The sequence below is a fragment of the Zonotrichia leucophrys genome, chromosome 4, assembly GCF_028769735.1.
Source record: "Zonotrichia leucophrys gambelii isolate GWCS_2022_RI chromosome 4, RI_Zleu_2.0, whole genome shotgun sequence".
Taxonomy (NCBI): Eukaryota; Metazoa; Chordata; class Aves; order Passeriformes; family Passerellidae; genus Zonotrichia; species Zonotrichia leucophrys.
In genome coordinates this window covers 25,708,683-25,730,149 of record NC_088173.1, presented here as the reverse complement: position 1 = coordinate 25,730,149, position 21,467 = coordinate 25,708,683, and the positions used below count along the sequence as shown (strand labels likewise).

General features: G+C 43.0%; 1 protein-coding gene across 1 annotated transcript; it reads right to left on the bottom strand.

Annotated features, from left to right (window-relative positions):
- Nucleotides 1–138: 138 nt before the first annotated feature.
- Nucleotides 139–21,224, bottom strand: DAPP1 (dual adaptor of phosphotyrosine and 3-phosphoinositides 1). The gene is made up of 9 exons (XM_064710879.1): nt 21,145–21,224; nt 12,676–12,798; nt 9,424–9,557; nt 6,565–6,695; nt 5,227–5,274; nt 4,926–4,988; nt 2,906–2,991; nt 2,291–2,378; nt 139–1,341 (listed from the first exon to the last, which is right to left on the bottom strand). The coding sequence occupies exons 1-9, from the start codon at nt 21,189–21,191 to the stop codon at nt 1,291–1,293; spliced, it is 771 nt and encodes a 256-aa protein (XP_064566949.1). The 5' UTR covers nt 21,192–21,224; the 3' UTR covers nt 139–1,290.
- Between the last annotated feature and the right edge of the window lie 243 nt (nt 21,225–21,467).

Sequence of the window (21,467 nt, the reverse complement as noted above, 5' to 3'; positions counted from 1 at the left end):
TTATGCTGCCTCTCTCTCACAGAAACTCAGCAAAGGTTTTGAACTAAATGGGAGATGCAAGTTTGTTAAAGCTTCATTAAGGGAAAAAGGAGGACAAAGCTTTAGCAATACAGTGCAGGAATATAAAAGACCTGTGGTAGTTTTATAATGACATTTTATTCAGAAAACAGTCTGTATAAAGATATTTACAAATACTTTGAATTTCTAAGTTGAAATAAAATGCTATTTATATGTCCTAATTTAGATTTTCTTTCTTCTTCCAATGTGCTTTTGCCTTCCTCTTCTGTGCTCTTCTCCCAGCAAAGGCAATTATCAAACACCTTCTGCATGATCAATACCAAACAGACTGCAGTGTTGCATAGCAGGAGAGGTTTGCAGATGCTGTTTCAGCACAAATTTGATTGCTATGCAGGGAGAGAGGGTCCCCTCTCTTTGCCAGCCCTCGAGGAGGCACAGAATTGCTCAGGGGATCTTGCAGCTGGGTCAGTCTGGTCTTGAGCCTCTCCAGTGTGTCAAACTTTGCTTCCAGAATGTAACACCTATTTAGAGTACAGCACTAACATCATGGGGTTTCACTTCTTGTCTCTCTAGTGAGCCACAACGCTGTTCAGTGTGTGTCCTATGGTTTCTCAGAACCCTGGTTTGTATACAGCTGTGCTTACATGATGCTGCTCACCATTACCTACAGGTGCTGTTTGAAACAAACATTCCCTTGTAGCCATCACTGTGGAATAAAGCTAAACCATATAAAAGTTTGTTTGACATCTGTCACTTTGAAAAGGCCCTTGAAATATTACTCTCTGGATTGCAATATAGATACTATTTACAAAATGTAATTCTGTCATTTTTCTTTTGGTTTAAAGCCTAAACAGGTAATAAAAAGATATTTAATGTTTCCAGAAAGGACCTGTTTTAAATAAAAGGTTCAAGGTTACAGAATATGATACCGGTGCTTAGTTGTGATGCAGCTTGTAATAAATTAATGAGTGCTTTGAATAAACCCAGAAGTTTTGAACAGTGCCCACTTCTGTGATTAGGTGGCAGGAGTTTGAATTAAGTGTATGCATTACAGGCATACACCAAACCCACACTCTGGCTCTGCAACCATCCCCACGCGTGACTCGGCAGCCCCAGAGCAGCCAGAGCTGCAGGATCCCGTGTGTGCAGCGCTGGGTGACCTCTGTGAGGGGCACAGACAGCACTGCAGACCTGAGGCTGCGCTCTGGTAAGCAACGCCTTCCCTTGGAGAGAGGCAATTCCTGCCCGCGGAGCAGGAGCGCTGGCACAGCGCTAGGAACTGAGGGTGGCGCTGCGCTCCTCCAGCTGCTTCCGTATCTGTGACTGCAACAGAAACACAGCCCATTAATTACTGCTTGGCTGTGTGCATGGGGGTGAGTACAACCCACCCAATTCCTGCAAGTTTTATAGGAAGTAGTGCTTTCAAGCCTTTACATGGTCTCCTCATTCCTGCCATCATGACCCAGGACACGCAGTCTGGGCTGATGATCAGCATTGTTTACCAAGCACACATAATGACATTCTTAGAGATGGAAGTAATTTTTTCTTACAAATGAGTGTGCCTGTAAAAGTGCATCCCAAAAATGCTGAAGTGTGTTTGCAGAGAGATACATTATGCCCCTGTGCGTGGCACTGATGAGGCCACACCTCGACTGCTGTGTCCAGCTTTGGGCGCCTCAGTTCAGGAAGGTGCCTGATTGCAGAAAAGGGCAGTGGAGGGGAAGGGGCTAGCTCATAAGTCCTATGAGGAGCAGCTGATGGAGCTGAGGGTGTTTAGCCTGGGGAAGAGGAGGTTCTGGGTGACCTTATCGCTCCCTGAAAGGAGGGGAGAGCCAGCTGGGGGTTGGTCTCTTCTCCCAGGCAACCAGTGACAGGATGAGAGGACACAGCCTCAAGCTGTGCCAGGGGAGGTTTAGACTGGACATCAGGAGGAATTTCTTCACAGAAGGGGTTGTTAGACATTGGAATGAGCTGCCCAGGGAGGTAGTGGAGTCACCATCCCTGGAGGTGCTTAAGAAAAGACAGGGTGTGGCTATGACAATGCCACAGTGTCTAGTTGACAAGGCTGTGACTGATCACAGGTTGGACTTGATGACCTCAGAGGTCCTTTCCAACCTAATTGATTCTGTGATTATGTGAAAATGCATATTCCAATCTAGCTGGCCTGGCAGCCAGAGCAAGTTCTCCCTTGTTGGAGGTGCTGCGAGCTGTAGCCCTTGGGTGCCCCAGTCCTGGGGGGCTGTGCTGGCAGTAGCAACACACATCACCTTACCAGCTTCCACCGCAGGATTTTAATCCACTCATCAGCTTCTATCCCCGTTTTTGCACACAGGTAGTATGTCCTCAGTGGGAACACTAAACTGCAAGCAAACAAAGCTTTCTTAAGTTGCTAGGACAACTGGCAGTTCTCCCCAAAACTGAGCCCAGCTGGCCTGTGCCAGCAGTTGCTGAGACAGAGCAGGACAGGGAGGCTGAGCTCCCCTTCAGCCACCAGGAGGGAGATTAACCAAGAATGGGTGACAGCCTTTTACAGCCCAGGGTCCTTAAGGACAAGGACCCTTCTAAGGATAAAAGAGCCACATTTGGGCACAGAAGAGGTCACCATGTCACCTGTATCAGTGTCTGACCCCAACATCCATGAGTCTAGGTGATGATTATAGATGCTCACAGAATTAGAAATGCCCACTACACATGGGCCCACCTTTTGCCAGGAGTAATTTGGCAAAGCCATGCAGGACTGACAGAGATTGTCTGACAGAAAGAGACTTATGAGTTAGAGGATGAGCAGGGTCACAACCACCAAAGGACCTTTCAGAAACACACATTGTTTATATTTCAAAATTCCCTTTGAACTTCCCAGCAACATGGAGAAAATCCTGCAACCTACCAGAAACAATTGACTCTTTCCTGGGAATAGTCAAATTGCACAGCTGAGCATTCAGTTAAGTCAAGTGCTCGAATTGGTTCTGTAGCCTTGAAGAGAAAATGTTTTAAAATGTGGACACATGAAAACAGAAGATAAGGTTATCTCAGTTCATCTTCAGTGCATCTAGAGTTTTACAGGCACCTCTACAGGTTTTTCCAGGCATAGTTACAATGGCTGTAACACTATAAGCACAAACTAGCAAGCATAACATCAGTGGTATGACACAAAGTGAGCTTAATACAAAAAATGCAGGGCTGTTCACATCTGGACAAGCAACAGAGGAGATCTTTGAATGTCTGAGCTACATGGAGCTGCTGAGGGTTTGGCTGATGCCTTGTAATGTGACTGACACAGCAGCAAACCTGGCACCACTTTCAGCCAAGGTTTACAGAGACAAAGGTGTGGGTATGTGGGGGGGGGGGCTATCAGACCAGCCAGCTGTTGGAGATTGAATTAATTCCTAAGTGCCTTAAATGGATGAAGCTGGGTCAGGACAAATGTAGAAGTAAAGCCAAAGTAGTGCTTGCAGCAGAAGTGATAGGTTTGGCTGCCTGAGAAGCATGTGCACACACACACACGCACACACACATATACATATATGTGTGTGTAAAAGTTTCTTTGGGGGAGCTCAGGTGCAGGGATTGTGTATAACAGCAACCCATCTCCCTCAGGAGTTTCATTCTCCCTAAGTGTGAGAGCTCTTCCTCCATTTGTTTCAGCCTCACATTAAGGCCTCAGAAGAGACAGCTGAATTGTTTTCTGCCCAAACACCGTTAGCTGTTTTCATGGTCCTTCATCAGGTGTATGGAGGTGTCTGTTGCTCTCTCATCTTCCCTTAATATTTTTGCAGACTCAGGGGCTGTTAGTAACACCCTATATCAGAAGAAAGCCCCTTGGGCTGTGGTGTGATACCAAAAGCTATCCCAGGGTTAGCTGCAAGCTGCCCATCTGCAGGTCCCTGCAACCCCACAGCAACAACAGGAGTGCCAGGAGACACTGGAACTGCTGCCTGGAAGGAGATTGTAGTCCTGACAAACACAGGAGTTCTTCTTGCCTGATAAGTCACTAATGGAGTGCTGCTTTTTGAAATGCTATCCTGCAAACTTAACTCAAGTTGTCTTGAACTGAAATGAAAACTGGTGGAAAGCCCTGCAAAAACATAACTGTTTAGAAATGGTAATGTTTGGTGAGAGAAGGCTCTTGTGTAAAAATCTGTTAGATGCTTGAAATGGGGCTTGGCAGAGGTGAACAGTGTGCATGTGTTTATGAAGGAACTTCAAACAGAGGCATTGTAAGGGCAAAGAAACTCCAGCTGTGTTTCTTATCTTTACTCAGATCAAGATAGAAATGGAGCAGCAACTGTAAGGATGCTGCAGATTAATCTTTGTCAGAAGGAATTTTTAAATGAATAGTTTTTCATGTATCCTGTGAGACCACTTGAAATAAGAGGATGAAATCAAAGAAAGCAAAGGATACTACCAGTATTTTCAGAACTATTTTAGCAGCATGCTCTCTGTCAGGTTGAGAGCATGCTGCTAAAATAGTTTATTTGTCTGAGCTACAAATAAAGGTTGTGTTGTGCTGGTAGCTTAAAATCCACTTTACAAAGCAAAACAAAAATGTATTCTAGGCCAGGTTAGGCAGGGCTTGGAGCAGCCTGGTCTAGTGGAAGGTGGAGAGCTTGGAAGAAGAAGATCTTTGAGGTTCCTTCCAACCCAAACTATTCCATGATTCTTTGCAAAAAATCCCTGTAAACTCTATCCAGTAGCTAAGACTGGCAGAGCACAGTAAACATAAAACTTAATTTCTCTTGTTGAAGTCATCAGCAAAACTGACTTTACTTGACAGGTTTGACCCCTCTGACAGTTTGGGAAGCTTTAGCTTGGAAAGCTGTGATACAGATGTGAGAAACCAGAGAGACAAGGAGGCTGCAGCTGCCTGTGTAGATGTTTAAAAGGTGGAATTGTTGTTTGCTACTTACTGTCTGGTCTTTGAAGTACTTCAGTTCATTCCTATGCAGTGTAAACCACCTTGTTTTCCAGTTCTGAAAGATCAAGAACGAATGGTAACTGCTTTGGGAGAGTTTAGTCTAAAACTTCTTGGGGAAAGAAAAACTTTCAAAGCTGCTGGCTTGCCCTGGTTTACAGCTGTGCTTTGTTGTTGCTCAAAACACAAATTGTTCCTCTCTGCAGGGAAATACAGGTGGAGCACTTTCAGCTCCATGCTGTCTTTAGCTTCTGTGGGTGATCGCAGGGTGGAAGCAACAAGTAAGTTTTCCTTACCTTGACTATTTTGCCTTGTTTTATCAAATATCCTTCTTTGGTACCGAGCTGTGAAGTAAGAAAGAAAGAAAGGGATTGTGGTTAGAGGCTGAGCTCTGCTTCCATGTCCCACATCCCCCCCTTTGCCAACACTGGGAAGATGCATCAGGTCTTTGGGAAACTCCCCAGAGCCCCTTGCCCTCACTTCAGTGCTGCCCCTGGGCTGATCCAGCTGTCCTAGGGTGAACACGGAGCAGTGCTGGCTCTGGAGCAGCCCCCAGGCTGCCCCAGGGAGCTCCTGCCCTGCCCTTCTCAGCCCAACACACCACAACAGCTCAGTTACTCTTCATTTAGTGAGGCTGGATGGCTGTCCTGGAGGTGTGTGACCAGGAGCACATGGGGTTTAACTGACCATGGAATTATCCCCAGGAAAGGCTCCTCAAATGCAGCCAGGGGAAAGTGCTGTTTCACTGAGCTGCTCTCTTCTCTCAACCAGGCCCACACTGGACAGGAAAAATCTGTTATATTCAATGTGCTTTTGGAAAAATTGGGGTTTGAACTGTTTCTCTGGCATCATGAGTGACACTTGGACCTCATCACTTCTTAGATACTGAAATTCTCTGTAGGGAACTGGCTGTGAGATCTCTGAAAATCAAAATATTGCCAAGTTACTGCTTGTTCTTGGAAAAAATGTTACCTTATTATTGGTGGTGTGCAGAAATCAAGCTTCTTTGGAGGTTAAAGTGTAACTTGGTGATGAAGGGTTGGTTGTGAGACACATCAGAAGTGGTTCTTCTTGCAACTTCATTAACCCATATTAACATAATTCTTCCTCTTCCCCCAAAAATACAGTATATAATTAAAATACTTTCCTCTCTGCTCAGAGCAAACTGTTTTGGAGAAATCACCTGTCTCACTTAGACAGGAGTTACAAGAGATGTAGAGACTCCAACTGCTGTTCAAGTGAGTCTCAAATGTCAAAATAGTTGGCCCAAATGTATATGATGATTTTTTTTTTGTATGCATTTTTTAAAAATTCACGATAATTTTAATAATGATTATTCTAAATAAATTATTCTAAAAGATAATGTGAGAATGAAAATCTTTCACAGATTCTTTGTTTGGATAGTCAGACTCACCCAGGTTTTTCCAGGGACAGTATTGACAACAATTATAAAAGCCTTTATTTGCCATGGGCCTGTACTGAGCAAGTCTGTATTTGCTTTGCCTTGTTTGGCAGAGACTACCTGTATTTACAAACCCACAGAGGGATTAATAACCAGCCTTACTCCATATCTCACTCCAACAACCATGCTAGGCTCAGGCCAGAAGCACCCCTCCCACCAGAACACAACTTACTGAGGGAGCATTTGGGACAAGGTCACTTTCTGTCCTTCCTGTCTGCATTGCAGTGTGAACTCGCACAGACTCATAAATGGAGGGCTCCTCCACTTGCCGTGGGTAGGGATGCTTCAACACAATTAAAGTTCCTGGACAGAAAAGAGCAGGAGTCATCCATCTGGCAAGTCCAGCTTAGAAAATAACTTGTCAGTAGCTACATCTCTGAGGAATGGTTTATTCCACCTTCTCCTAAAATTAAAAAGGCAGCTGTGAAAACTGTAAATAGATGGTACCTTCTCAAACCTTTACCCTTGCAAATGCTTGCATGAAATCTCTTGACTTTTCAAGTTGCTTTCCTGCCCCAGAGGCTGGCATGGAGGGTGGGCAGGATGCTGAACTAGACAGGAGGCACAGGAGTCATGGGGTTTGCCAACATGCCACGAGCTGGTGCTTAAATCACCTAATCTGTCAGAGCTTTGGCTACAGACTTCCTAACAGCAAACCCATGTCAACTGTTCTTACCACAGCTCTTCCCAGGTAATCTTTTCATTATAGCCATTCTTCTTTTTCTCCAAGTAGGGTCATGTTTATTGCATGTTCCCTGAAAAAAATCTGCATTCTCAATAGTGAATGCATTGTACTTTTCAAAATAGTATTTTTGTACTTTTAGTACAATAGTACTATTGTACTTTTCAAGAACATCCTTGAAATAGTAACTGCTCCACCATCTAACTCCATTCTTTAAAAATAATGTCACAGTATTCCAAATGCTGCTCCATTTGCATTTTATGCTGATATTGCAGCTCTTAAAGAAGAGGGATGCTAGAACGGGAAGCAACTTGGACTTGAAACCTACAGATGTATGAGTAACTTAAAAGTATTCTGTAATGGGAGGGGCTAAAAACAGAAGTGGAAAAATTGTATTTGAAGTAACCAGCTGAAATCTGTTCACAGGCACAGGGGGTGTATGCAAATGGGATCTTTTCAACTTGCTGTAGGTGGAAAGTCAATATTAGTTTATTTCTATTTGGCCTTGCAGAAAAATTACACTTTACCATTTAAAATAAAATTGAGAACAGCTCCATCACCGTTCCAGAGAAACTACTCCTGAGCTGTTGCACAGAATCAGGGTATCATCATCTGGATATTATTATCCAGATGGATGTTATTATCACATGGATAAAAAGCTACATTGCAGAAATAGAAGGACTAATATAACATTTTATACAATATTTTTCTCTGTGGATTATTTCTTTTCCTCCACAAAGACAATTGTACAGAATAATCTGGTACTTATACACAAGATCTAGCAACAGCTGCACTGTAGCAAGATTATTCTGCCACGTCTGCAACTGCTGATGCTTGGATTGGAGTTGATTCTGATGAGCCCCTACCCCATTTTTGACAAAACATGGTTATGACCCACGAGAAATTTGACACCTGTATCTGAAGGACTAGTGCCTGAGTGTTAATTCTCTCTTCTCCTCTACTGTTTTCCATGGTATTTTAAGGCGGAAGGTTTCTTGATAAGATATCCAATTTTTTTTTTTTAATTTTGTAGCACATCTGGCTTAGAGGTTTCACAGAGCCAGTAGAATCTGATTAGGAAACCTTATGGCAGCAAGTGTTAATCTCATCCATAGAGATCAGATAAAACCAATGTCTTGCTTATTAGTGTCTGTTACACATGCAGTGAAGGAGTGAGGAATGGGGAAATACAAGTTTTATGTCATCTGAAATCTTTACAGGGCTAGGCCTGTGGGTGCATGCTTGATTTCCCAGGAAAAATAGCTCACTGGCACAGATCATACATGTGGGAGCTCTGTGTTTGAACCACTCTTGAAAGCAATTTAAAAAGAGTGTTTTGAAAGATACAAGTGCTATATTGAGTGTAGAATGTAGCATTTTTCTTGAGGGGAGAAATTGGCAAAGGAGCCCTTGAATTTAATGTTTGGGTTAGCAGAGTACTGGTGCAGATTTAGTGTGTGACAAGTTGCAGTTATTGCATGTGCCAGCTATGATTTAACTGGGCTCTTGCATACATCATTAGCACTGCTCTGAGTTATTTGCATACCCTTGCCACAGAGGACAAGGTTTGACATTAACTTGGTTTAACTGAAGTTTTGGCATTAACTTGTACTGACGTCTCTTCATCGCTTACACTCGAAGCTAACCATAAAACTGACATTGCCATGATAATATCCACTTTGTTTCTCCAGGGATTCTAGCCTGATGGCGTTCAATTCTTGTAGGAATCAAGTTTAATATTTTGACCCTTTAATTCAGCCAGAACACTGGTTGTTAAAGAAACCTGTGGTTTTCTCTCTCCTCTTAAAAGCAAGAAAAATCACTGTGATGGCAGATGGCATCAGCATGGTGATGGCATTGCAGGCAGGACAGGAGAGCTGGTTAAAAACACATTCCCTACAGAAAGGAGGAGCATAACACTGTAGGCTCCTTCCTTGGACAAACAATTGTGAGATGAAACCATTTCAAGTCACTTTTCTATTTATTTTATTGGGGGATTTCAAGTTCATAGATGAATATTTATTTCCTCACTATCACTGTGCTTTGGTTTTGCTGGTTTTGAGAATGTTCTACTCCTCCTGATATTTTGAAATCCTCCTTCCTCTGAGAAACTGAAAGGAGCTCACAGCCCTGGTTAGCAAAAGCCCAATAAGCTTATGTGTGGTTTATCTTCAAAGAACTTGAAAGACTTTTTTAAGGGGAATTGATTTAGATACAAATACAAATGTGAATTTATGAACACTTTAGGAGAAGATCTATTTGCTAGCACAACAGAAAAGATCCTTTTAGTTAGATCTTTGTGAAGCATGGCTACAAATGTGTTCACACACACAATATGGCTCTCCTTACCTGTTTCACTTCCAATTAAAGGCTGGTTTGCAAAGTGCATGACCAATTCTTTCAAGCTAGAAAATTCATTAAAACCAAATTTGAATGAAGTTCCTGTGTGCTCAACATGGAAGTGTTTCACAGAGTCTTTACCCCTAAAATAAAAGAGGAAGATTTGTCAAGACATAAATGCCAAAGGCATTTTGCAGATAAAATCCTTAAATAGCATCTTTCACTGCAGGGCCCCAGGTCACAGGCTGCCAATCACTGTCCTAGTAGTGATACTACTGCCATTACTGTCTCACTCAACACAGATTGTAGTTGCTGACTTAGAGATATGAGATGATCACAGCCTAGAAAGGCCAAGCGGGTCAATTTAACTCTTGCATCAACAAAAAGACTCACAAGAGAGATTTCAAGCCTTCTGCCTAAATCCTTTCACTTACTGGGCTTCAGCCTTGAGGGTGTACTCAGTATGTGTCTTGCTCTTCAAGCAGCATCCCAATCTCACTGAAAATGTCTTCTGTTTCCCTTTGAAAAACAGGCTGTCTCTGTTTTGCACCCAAACAGGTTTAATAACCTAATTTTAAATACCTAAGGCTTTAGCAGTTGTTTGCTTTGTCTCTGTATTTGGATGATTGGTTCCACTAGGATGGGCACTGACAAACATGAACCTGGGTCCTTGTTCTCTAAGGGAAGTGACAGCTTTTGTTTATGAAACCTGATGGCATTTAGAGAAGTGTGCAAGGTCTCACTTCCTGGGTAGGCAATTGTTTTGACTTCAAAGGACAGTGAAGCACTTATTGCAAGTATTTCTCCAGTGGAAAAGAGACTTTTGTTAATGTTACTAGCACCCAATGCAAACTGTCTGAGCAAAAACTTACACAGCAAATATACCGGAAAAGTGTGGTGAAGAAAATTAATTATAGCATCTCTTTCATTGTTCATTGCCACTTCCAAAGAAGATTATGGTTTCAAACTGGTATTTAAAGATTTATCTTTGAGCAGTATTTATGGTACTGTAGAAAACAGAAGAAGGCCTCTGTGGGCCTCCCACATGTTTTGTGCTACAGTAAGCTGAGGCACAACAAGCCAAGTGCAAATGCTCAATGCCAGGGGAGAGCTGCTGTGACTCTGCTGCAATTACAGGCATTTCCATCTTTTTGTTTAATTTCTCAAGACAATGTTGCAATGAGAGCAAATTCTACTCTGCTTCCTACTTCCCTTTCAAATGGGGGGAGGGGATTTCAGGGAATAAGTGATCTCTCTTCCTACAGCTGTCAATAAAAACCTCAAGGGATGGCTAAGCAGTTTTTCCTTGAAAAACCCCAAGCTATAATCATGACCAAAGTTCCTTGTGAGGCTGAGGCAGAAAATAAAGTAAAAGCTACAGAAGATATTTCAGGACAGAAGGAAAAGGACAGCTAGAATTGCTGAAGTTATCTTTTCTACAGAAATGTATCAGAAAAAAACTGAATTACTTATTCTACTATTAACTTTTAATATTAGTCAAAAAACTGAAAGAAGACCTAACGTTAACCAGTAGAAAAGTTGAAAAACATTTTAAAATCAAAATCAGTATTCACAGGAGATGTAACAAGAGAAACTAGCAGAACAGAATAAAAGACCAAACTTCAGACTGGGCTATTCAGTTCACATGGTAATGCAGTGAGTAATTCTCACTATATGAAGAGCTGAACAAGAGATTGGAATGGACCTGAAACAGACTTTTGTAGGTCTTCTAAGGCTAGAATCTAGTCAAGCAGCAAATTTATTTTCATTAATTAGCACTTGTGTTTCCTGTTAAAAGAACTATTTAAATTTTGGTTTATTACAATAAGTTGTTTCCTGAATGCCCTTTAAAACTACCTTCAAGATACATATATATATATATTTTTAATTAGCTGAGGTAGCTACCTCAAATAATGCTTAATATTTTAAAGTAAAAAAAAATATATTAACCAGAAAAACAATTATTTACTTAAAATTATTATTTTTTTTAAGGAAAGCTATTGATTATAAATGCCACTGTTCTTTTTGGCAACACTTGCACTGAATTCAGTCATTGCTAGTCTGAATACTCATTTTGTAACATCACCTGCAGATCTGTAGGGCACCCTTTGTATAAACGGCTGCCTATAGTGGAAATAATTTCAACAGTGTGTGTATAGGCACACTTGCTCCTAGATCTTCTGTCAGAAGTGGGTCAAAGACCTCATTGTTGCCTTTCCTGGGGAACAGGGTATGTGCAAATCAGACTTGCCTCAGCTCCCAAGCAACTGCTCTTCCAGATTGTAACAGCTCCTGGTACTGAATATGCAGAAAGCCACAATCTCAAGGGCACATGCTGTGCCCCTGTCAGGGGTGGAAATAACCAGCAGCATTACACTGATCAAAGTGACTTTAGAAAGTTACTGTGATTCAGCTGAGTGGTGGTCATGAATTGTTCAGAGGCTCAGTTTGCAGCAGGAATCAGCCTGCATGCACCAGTTTAAAATTTTGGTCTAGAGGCTGTTTTTATCACACAATTGCCAAAGATTACACATGTTTTTAGGGCTGGTTACCTCTAACCAGCCAATGTGCAGGGAGTACCTTGTGTGTCTCATGCATGTGTCCTTAGGTTTCCTCAATAAAATGCTGTGGCTTCTCTCCTTCTAGGAGACTCTTTAAATGTGATTCCATAGTGAAGTAACCAGGCCAGGCTTCCTCTGCTTTGGCTGTATCCTGAACAGTTGTGTCCTAAACTGCTGTAATTGACTTCAAGGCCCTTCAAGGTGCTATTCAATTTAATCACCCAGACCTGGCTAAGACTGAACCTTAGCACAGAACAGAGGAGTAAAACAGCCAAACCCTGGATCATCCTTCAGAGGTGATGGTTCCTATACAGAGATTCAGAAACTAGTAAGATTAGCACCTGTTAAGTGTTTGCTGCTGTCCTCATCATAAAACTTTTCTATTCCCACCAGCTGTTTCTTAAGCTCTTTTAAATGACATGCGGATTTTTATCATGCAGACTGAAAATTTACAGCCATTCTATAGAATTATGTTTTGTATCAATAAGATTAATTCATAATTTGGAAAAATGAGAGCAGCTGTCAAATCCAATCCATTTTTTTTTCCTCTTGCAAAATGTCATTCAGTGGGATTACACCAAAAGGAATATATTTCAAAATAGTTTAAGCCCTAGGGAAAAAGAAAAACCTGTAATGCATGGGACATTCAAACGTGGAAGTAAGTGCAGCATTAGATTAGTTCACCCTGTCCATAGCCTACCTTACAGAGAGGGAGTACAGATCTTCCCTTTCATTGCTCTTCCTCAGAAGATAGCTCCCATCCTGCCCGTTGGAGAGCAGCAGTGCTTCTGCCGCGTGCCGGGTGAGATTGTCATGGTACCACCTGGGGGGACACAAGGGGATACAGCACCCTTCACTCTGCTGCTGCTTTTTGGAGCAGGGTTAGAAAAGGCTGTGTTAATTGCAGTCCTTCCTCTACAATTTTGAGTTGTCACCCTCCTCGCAGGCACTCGCAGTTTACACAGATCTGTGCCTCTTGCAGTGGGCATCTTTTGACACAGTCAAAAAACTATTTTTCCTTAATACAAAGTTGTGTACAAACAGCTGAGTGTTTTGCTGGATCTAAAAACCCTGCCAGTTCTGCTTGCATGAGCAACAGATTACCCAGGTCTGTGCTGATAAGGTGAAAGCAGCTTTGGGGGGTATAGAGGATCCTTTGTCTATTTTCAGAAGCTGCACTTCCTGACATATGTATGTTCTTTGGTACACATCCCCTTCTGGGCAAACAGGCAGTGCCTAAACTCCTCATAAATTCTGTATTTCCTTCAACGTGTCTTCTCTGCCAAGAACTGCAATTAAACGTGCTTGTCTAAGCTTAGAATTAAAGGGAACAAAATTAACTGACAAAATTTCAGTGAAAATTAAGATAGCTTGCCATTGTTGCCTCTTGGCCACCTGTGAGCTGAGCAACAAAAGAAAACATTTAAACACTGTTTCAATTTATCTTCAGTGAAAATAAACTTCATTTTTATATCAAAAGTTTTGAAAGGACTTCACAGGGAGAAAGCCCTGCAAAGAAGTCCAGGAAGTGTAGTTTATAGGTTTCCATTCAGAATGTTCCACAATGGAAACACCCAATTTTCAACAAGAGACAAGGATCTCACTAGAAATGAGCCTGAGACTGAGCACAAAAAGCTGGAGCTGTAAAAGGTTGGAGCTGAAATGCTGCAAGGCATGTGATAAGAACCATAGCCATGCACACACACGAGCCTCTGGAGCAGAAAGAGGGAGGGATAACACACCCAAGGCTCTGCTGGGAGCAAGCTTCCCTTGCTGTGTATGGAGTGGTGCCGTGTCACCTTTCCCTTCCTTTTAAATGCCTGCAGCATTGGGAGCAAAGCCTGTCACTGCTTCAGCCAAAGAAACAGTTCCCCTGAAAGCATTAGTGCCATGGCAGCACTTTCCACAGCTTGTAACCTGGCAGTCTTAGAAATGAAACCAGGTGTAACTGTATCCTCTTTCTCCTTAGCTGTTCATCCCAAATTTCCACCAAACTTGGCACCTCACACAAAGCTTTAGCTCTGGATTTGGACGGCTGCCTATTTGAAAGGCCAGCTGGCTGATGAATTGCTTTATGAGAGACTCCAGGCTGTTAACCCAGAGGAAGAGAAGATCCATGTGAAACTCAATACAGGCAGGGCATTGCTGCTTTGGCTCTAGAATGTGGTCCATCTACACAGTAGAATAAAATAATGAATATTTAAAGAGTCAAAGTGTCATCCTCTGGAACACCTGTTAGCCAAAATCCACTTTGGGATTAACTGCCCAAGGAAGGAACAGGCAAAGGTCAGGTCATTCCTGGTGTGGCAGGATGGTCCCAGCATGGCCAGACCTGCAGCTGAGAATGCAGCACTGTGTTTTGGGTGGGATTTCCTCACACTGTTTGGCTAACTTCAGTGCAAAAGAAGCAGATGCTGAGAAAATCTGTGAGTGGTCATTGTCAGGAAGGAAGCAGATTTAGTTTGATGTTGCTCATAACTGTGCTGTTACCTTATTTCCAAAAAACACCCCTTTACTAAACTTTTGAAAGAGAAGTCAGTTAAGTTTAAAAAATGCTGTGTTTAAATTCACACTCTCTTTACACATAAAAGACCAGTGACTAATGAAATGTTACTGCTATGCAAAAAAAAAAATTACATAAACAAACCAGAAACCAACAATAAACCCCTTAATTGGGGAAATAATGTTGTTTGAAAGCACACTTTTAAAACTTTGCTGACAAGGCTGTAGCAGTTTCATGCCTAAATATGCTGTCTCAGACAAAAGTCCCTCAAATGTTACTATGTTCCTCTTCTTCAGCTCAAAAAATAGAAGTGGATGGGAGACAGTATTGCAGATCTTGGTGTCAAAGGGACTGCTACATGTAGTTTTGGGGTTTTACTCTTCCTGACTGTGATAGATGGTTTGATCAGGTTACTTTGATATTCCACTGTGAAAATAGTCACATAAACTTTGTTCCAATTGCATAAACACAGGTAAAATATTAAAATGCTGAAGAAATTTTAGAACTTGCATGACATACCACCAGGAAGGTAAACAAATACTCACCTATACAGTCTGCTCTCACAATCAAGCCTGAGCTGACAGTACAAGTAATTTGGAAAATTGAGAGCAGTTGTCAAATCCAATCCAATTTTTTTTCCTCTAGCAAAACTAATCCCCAACGTCCTGTGATTAGACACTACTAGGTATACTTCAGGTAAATTTAAGTATTTTTCACAGGGAGAATCCTTCTATTTATCTGTCTCAGAAAAAAGACTTTCAAGCAGTTCTTTGAAATTGGCAAGCAATTCAAGATGGGATTTATGCCTCATTTGGCAAAACTGTAAAAGGCAGACCACCTTCAGGTGAAGTTTAGGTTGTCTTCTGAGTTACACTGGGGCAGGAAACAGTTGATACAAAACACAATACTGTATCAACCTTCCTGCTGTCTTAAAACGAGACATAAAGGAAATTAAAATGCTTTACAAACATCCATCTCCTTGAAGACCCTAAAAGTCCTTTATAAGGTGAATTGTCTTAAATCTTTGGTTTTGAACATGCTGGATAACGTTGGATAATCGGGATGTTTCTGAAGGTGCCTCCAAAAGTCACCTTTACAGAGTCTTGTATTCACTACAAAACAAGTCCAGAAATCTGCTCTGTACTTTGACACCTTTCAGACTGAAAGCCATCAGTAGTGTAAAAATTGCCTGAGGTTCTTGATTGAGATTTCTCTGAGAAACACAAGAAGAAAGATAGATGAAATTCTTTCCTTGCTTCAACCCCACTTCTGGCTGCCCTTGGCCTTGTACACCCTCCTGGTATTTATATATACTTCTGGGAAGTTTCTCTTTTCTAATAATTTCATTTCTTCTATTAATAAAAAAAAAAAGTGTGGCCAACTTTTTGGGGTTCCATTTCCACAATTTGACTAGCAATCTTGGGCTCAGAGTTTATAGCTGCCATAATTTATCCATTCTTGTTACTTTAACTTCATCCTAAATGGCATTAAATCTCCTTATCCCATCCCTGTAAGCATGCTTGTGTTGTCACTGTGTGTGGCTGAATGGCCATGCCATCCTTCCTGCTCATTGAAATGGCCAGTGAAGGCATGGCTTAGGGTGGGCAAGCACAGCCACTGAGACCACTTTTGCTATCCTTTGAAAAAGAAACCATTTCCAGACATCAGCCTATTGTTTATGCCACACTGCACTGGTGATGGCATAGAGGAAGGACTTCACTGATGGCTTTTACAGGAAGGAGAAGGAAGTGAAACACCCAGTGCCCCAGAATGCCCAAACCCATCAGAGCACTCAGCCTTGCCCTGAAGATCTGTCCCTCCAAACAGGATGCACTTATGCTAAAATATCTTCTTTGGAAGATCTCTCTGTAGTTAATGCAGCAACTAGAGCTACCTACACCATAGTGAAGATCAGGAATATGTTACAGCAAAGTCTGGGGTGGGCAACTCTTTGTTCAGGTTAGAACATCATCCTCAAAATGTTCATTCATTCTTTAACAACCCAAGCTGTTCCAATGAAAAATGTTAATGAAACTTCATTTCTGTGTCTCCTGCAGATCAGTGCCCTTAGGTATGGCATCTATCAGTTATGATAATGCTGTTTTCAAAGCAAGCACCTGGATATTTTGCAAAAAAGAAAAAAAATCTGCCTGTGTAAATAGGGACTGCTGAATAAACTTGTAGCTGGCATCAGGTGGATAAACTTTTTAACAATAACAGAATACACAAGGAACACAAACACTCATCCATGAAAGGGTGAATGCTGACTTGCATAATTCTCTTCTGAGCCATTTTAATGTGCAAATTGTGTAACATCCAGTAGAAACACTTGCTTTTCTTCCTCACAAAAATGAAAGATAGTAGCACCAAAAGAGCACAGCTGGAAGTTCTGGGCTGCTATTTGGTGCAAGTGTTTGGAGTGATAACTCTGCAGTATGCCCAGCTACCAGATGAATGCAGTAGGCAGAGGTCACACTTGGTTTTTGTGTCCTTATCAGATGTTCTCAGGCGGGTGTAGCCTGGATAGAATCAGAAACTGTGTGCATGTTTGGCTTGCTTTTGTGGAAAAGTCAAGCAATTCAAAGTCCTTTCTGTGAAGCAAGAAGGAGATTCTTGGTGTTCAGCTGGGTGAGCTGTGCTCTCTTCCCAGCAGCTCCCTCCCTGCTGCAGCAGGGGCAATACTGCTGGTGCCATGTGGTGGGGGAAAGCACTCGGGCTCTCTGAGCTGCAGGAGCCGAGCAGGAACACAGCAAGTCCAATTTATCCTTTGTCCACCTCTGAAAGGCAACAACAACCCAGGCTACTGGGAAGATGAGCTCCCAGTAGGACTTCACTCCCATAGTGCACACAGCAGTTATTTACCCTCAGTTGCTTGACTGGATTTTTTGTTGTTTGTTTGTGGGGTTTTTTTGTGGTGGTAGATGCTGGCAAGCTTTATGTTTTGTTGTTTTGGGTTTTTTTTATTTAATTAAATATATCTTCTACCACAAGGAGCTGAATTTACTTACACTTTGAAACTATATTCTAACCTCAAAGATGTATTCCCACTCTTAGGTTAAAGCAGTAGTCCCCAGCACTGCTCGATGGAGTGTCTGGGAAAGCACTGACTTATCTCCTCTGGCTGGATGCAATGTTCTTCACACGCCTGTGCTCCAAAAATGACTGTAAAACTGACTCATTAGTTCTCTATTTTTGGCAATCTGTATTTCAGCAACTTCCAGCTCTTATCTGTCAAGTTTAGTACTTTGGGATTTTAATTTTTTTTTCCTAATATCACACCCTAGAAGCATTGCCCATCATCTGAAAATTGCAAAAGGGTTCTATGTACCTCACATCACTAAAAGTGAAGTTTTGGCCATGTTTTTAATGGCGCATGAGTTGACAGAGCTGTAGAGAATCTCCAAAAGGGCAACAATGCTAAGACAGAAGTTACAGATGTCAGTCAACCAAATTAGTATTTATAGACATCCTTTCAATGTGTTACACTGAAATTCACAAATCTGTGTAAAGTACTTTGCTGGAATACAAGGAGGCCATTATATGGGGGAAAATAATTTTAAAATAGAAATAAGCAGAAATAACGTCATTGTATCCAGTCTTAAGGTTTGTCTTCTAACTGTAGACTTTCACTAGTTCATCTTCTGCTTTTCACTTCCATTTTCACTCCCCCTTCTTTTAACTGCCTTCATTCTGATTTTCACCCATTATCTGGCCCACTTTCTAGTCACTTTAATTTTTATCTTCCTAAAATTATAAAATAGAGATAAAAAAATTCTTATGACCATTTACCCTGTTCCAGCCTAACATGTTCCTCAGTTTCACAATTTTATTATCACCTGATCTAGGCCTGTGGCTCAATTTATCTCCTGTTGCTAAAACTAAGCATGGAATGTATTGTCCAGCCTTACAAATATCACCTGTCATGGTATTGTCAGACCTGAAAGGGCATAAAAGTTCTGCTGCAAGGGGTGACAAAGATTAAGTTTGCACTGTAGAAGGAAAAAAAGGCTACAAAATTTTGCTTTCTCTTGCCCTGTGCCTTTCACTTTTGATAAACAAAGTGTCACCCAGACGAAGCTGTATTGGGATGGGAGCTGTGCTGCCAGAGCTGCCTGTAATTACCGGGATGACGGGATCCTCCACATTCTCCCCTCTTGCGCAAACAGCAGCGGAATTCCCCGCAGTCCGTGCTCAGTGCTCAGCCCCGGAGCTCCACGCTGCTGCCTCTGGCTGCGCCTCGGCTCTCACAGCAGCAAAGGAACTGCAAAAGGGACCGACTCCAGCAATAACCACAGAGCCCTTCAGAGGAGAATCCCTCGGTCAGCTTCCTTCTCCTTTTAAGCCAAGGTGCTTGTGTCCCTTTTGGCAAACTTCAGCGTTTCCCTTTAAACATTTTGGTAGATTTAGGGACAAAGCCAACGGGTGAGGCAACAAGTTTTTAACAATGTGTTCTGCTTTTGATCTTCCTCTTCATTAAGCATTAGGTCCACCTATATACACGTCAATACAACGAAGCTGACTGAATCTGAATTTTCCCGACAAGTTTCCATTCTGTTGAGCAGCTAACCTGGTAAACTACGAGCATATCCTGGTACTCAGCTTTTTCTCTTAAGAGTAAAGTCCTTCCCATTTCACACTTCTTTAAACCTTATCCAACTTCTTTGATTTTTGTACCAGAAAGCAGAAGCTTTAAAATAAACTGCTTCAAATTCCCCCCCAAAGATATGTCAATGTTGAAGCTGCCTCTCATTGGAATGACAATTGTCTCTGTTGGACACATGCTCCTCACCAGGACTGAGTCTCAGTTGTGCTGGACACTGCATCACCTGTCATGGGAGCTCTGCACTGTGAGAAGGGGGCTAAGTTTAGGATGGAAAACCCTTGTGATTACTGAAAATTTCATTGTATGGTGTGGAGAGTGATACACTTATTTGTCACGGATGGAAAAGTATTTACATTAAGAGATCTTTCAGATTATGCTATAAGAATGTCTGGTGTACAAGGGCTTCTTTTTGCATCTTTAAGCAAAAAAAAAAGGGGGGGAAGAAATGTGGCTTCAGTACTAGGTGAAAAGAAAGGGCCTTGTTTAATAATTTGAAGGGATTCTTTATCTGGCATTGTTTATTCAACTTTAATGCATTAAACTCAACACACTTCCCTGAAGGAGATGCTGAGTGTTCTGTGGAAGGGTGAAAAGTTTAGGTTTTCCATTGAAGTGGAAGTAAAATAAAGAAGATACAGCTTTAAAAATGCATATTTGTAGCCTTCTAATTTGTACTCTTTCCTTCTTATGGATACCACATTAGGTACCACATTAAGCTCTATTTCTACAAGACTGTCTATGAGAATGAACTCCTTGCTGCTAATGTTTCTGGCATATATTAACTCCGACCACATTGTGGAAATCAGTAAAAGTCTGGTAATTGGGAGCCATGCTTCCTACAACAGCTGCAACTAGTTTTTCTTTCCTTCTTCCCTGTAGACTCTGTTTTAGGATGAGCATAATCTTACAGATGTAAAGAAAAAGTATAAAATGGCTACTCTGGGTACCACTGCAAAGTGACTTCACTGAATTTCCTACCTGTTAGGTGCTTCAGTTTCCAGGCATTTCATTGAAAGGTTCTTTTAAATATGGGAAAGTAGCACCAGTGTGGAGATAGTGAACAAATCTGAGTGCAACAAAGTAGCTTGGAATTACCAAGTGAATGAACTGCAAAAATAAGCAATGAATTGGTCCGAATCCACAAATACTCGGGAAGCAAAACACCTGTACTTTTTTCATCAGTTCTTTTTGAATGCAGAGCTGACACCAGAGCCTTTTTGCTTTGTCAGAATGATCACTGGCCTTTCTTCTGCCTTGCCTCCCCTCTGCATTGCTGCCACTGTTCCCACCCTGCCTGTGCCCACCCGTGCTGCTCCTCCTGCCCGTGTTTCTCCTTGCCCACGGCACTGCTGCCGGTGACAAAGGGACCCAAGCCTTCCTCCTGCAAAAACCAAATGTAACTGGCAGAAAAAATGGTCGAGCCACGTAAGACAGGGAACAAGGTCTGTTGCAACCTTCAGCCTTCCTTTTCGCTCCCGGGCTTTTGCTTTTCAGTGAGCATGGTGTCCTCGTCACAGTGGCTGTGACTTGTCCGCTCTGTCCCTCCCGATGCGCCGGGCACCTTTGGGAATCCTGCTGCCTCCCGGGGCCCAGCAAGGACAGCAGCTCTATAGAGCCCAGGCCCAGCTCCAGGGAGGCAGCGGAAGGGATGGCACAGGGAGAGCAGGGATCTGAGGGCAGGTGTGGGTTTGGTGCTCCCTAGAGACGCAGGGAAGTGGCACGGCACACCCTGGGCTCTGTCCCATGGCGATGGCTTCGAGGCCACAGAGGTTCTCCGAGGGAAGGTGCACCCCTGCCACCGGCTCCCCACTGCATTCGAACCGTGTGCCCGTCCTCTCGGTTTTCTAACTACTCTTTATTTCTCCGGGTCCCCTGCGCCAGCCCCTCACCCCTATCCATTACCGGGACGAGGCGCGGGGCACAGCACTGGAGCGCCTGGGGCCTCGCTCAGACAGACCCGCCGTCCCCTCCCCATCCTCACTCACCAGACACCGAGCAGCCGGAGCCGCAGCTCCCGTCCCGCCAGCCCCCCGGCTGTCCCCAGGGCCCTGCGGTGCCCTTACCCGAGCGCCAGCAGCTCCCGCTCCAGCGGCTCCCGGCGCTTGGCCATGCTCGGCCGCTGCTCCGCGGCGCTGAGGAAGTGCGGCCCGGCACCTCCCCGGGCGGGGCCCGCCCATCCCGGCCCGGCCCCACGGTGAGACCCCGGCCCTCGGCAGGAGCTGCCGGAGCCCCCCGGCTCCCAGCGGTGCCCGGCGTGGCTCCCGTGCTGCTAACATACCTCGGTGTATCGCCAGAATAATTCATACCTCCCGTTGCTTTAACCTGTCCCTCCCAGAAGTTCTTATTCCCAAGCGTTTCGTTGTCCGCTCGTTTTATTCCTGCAGTC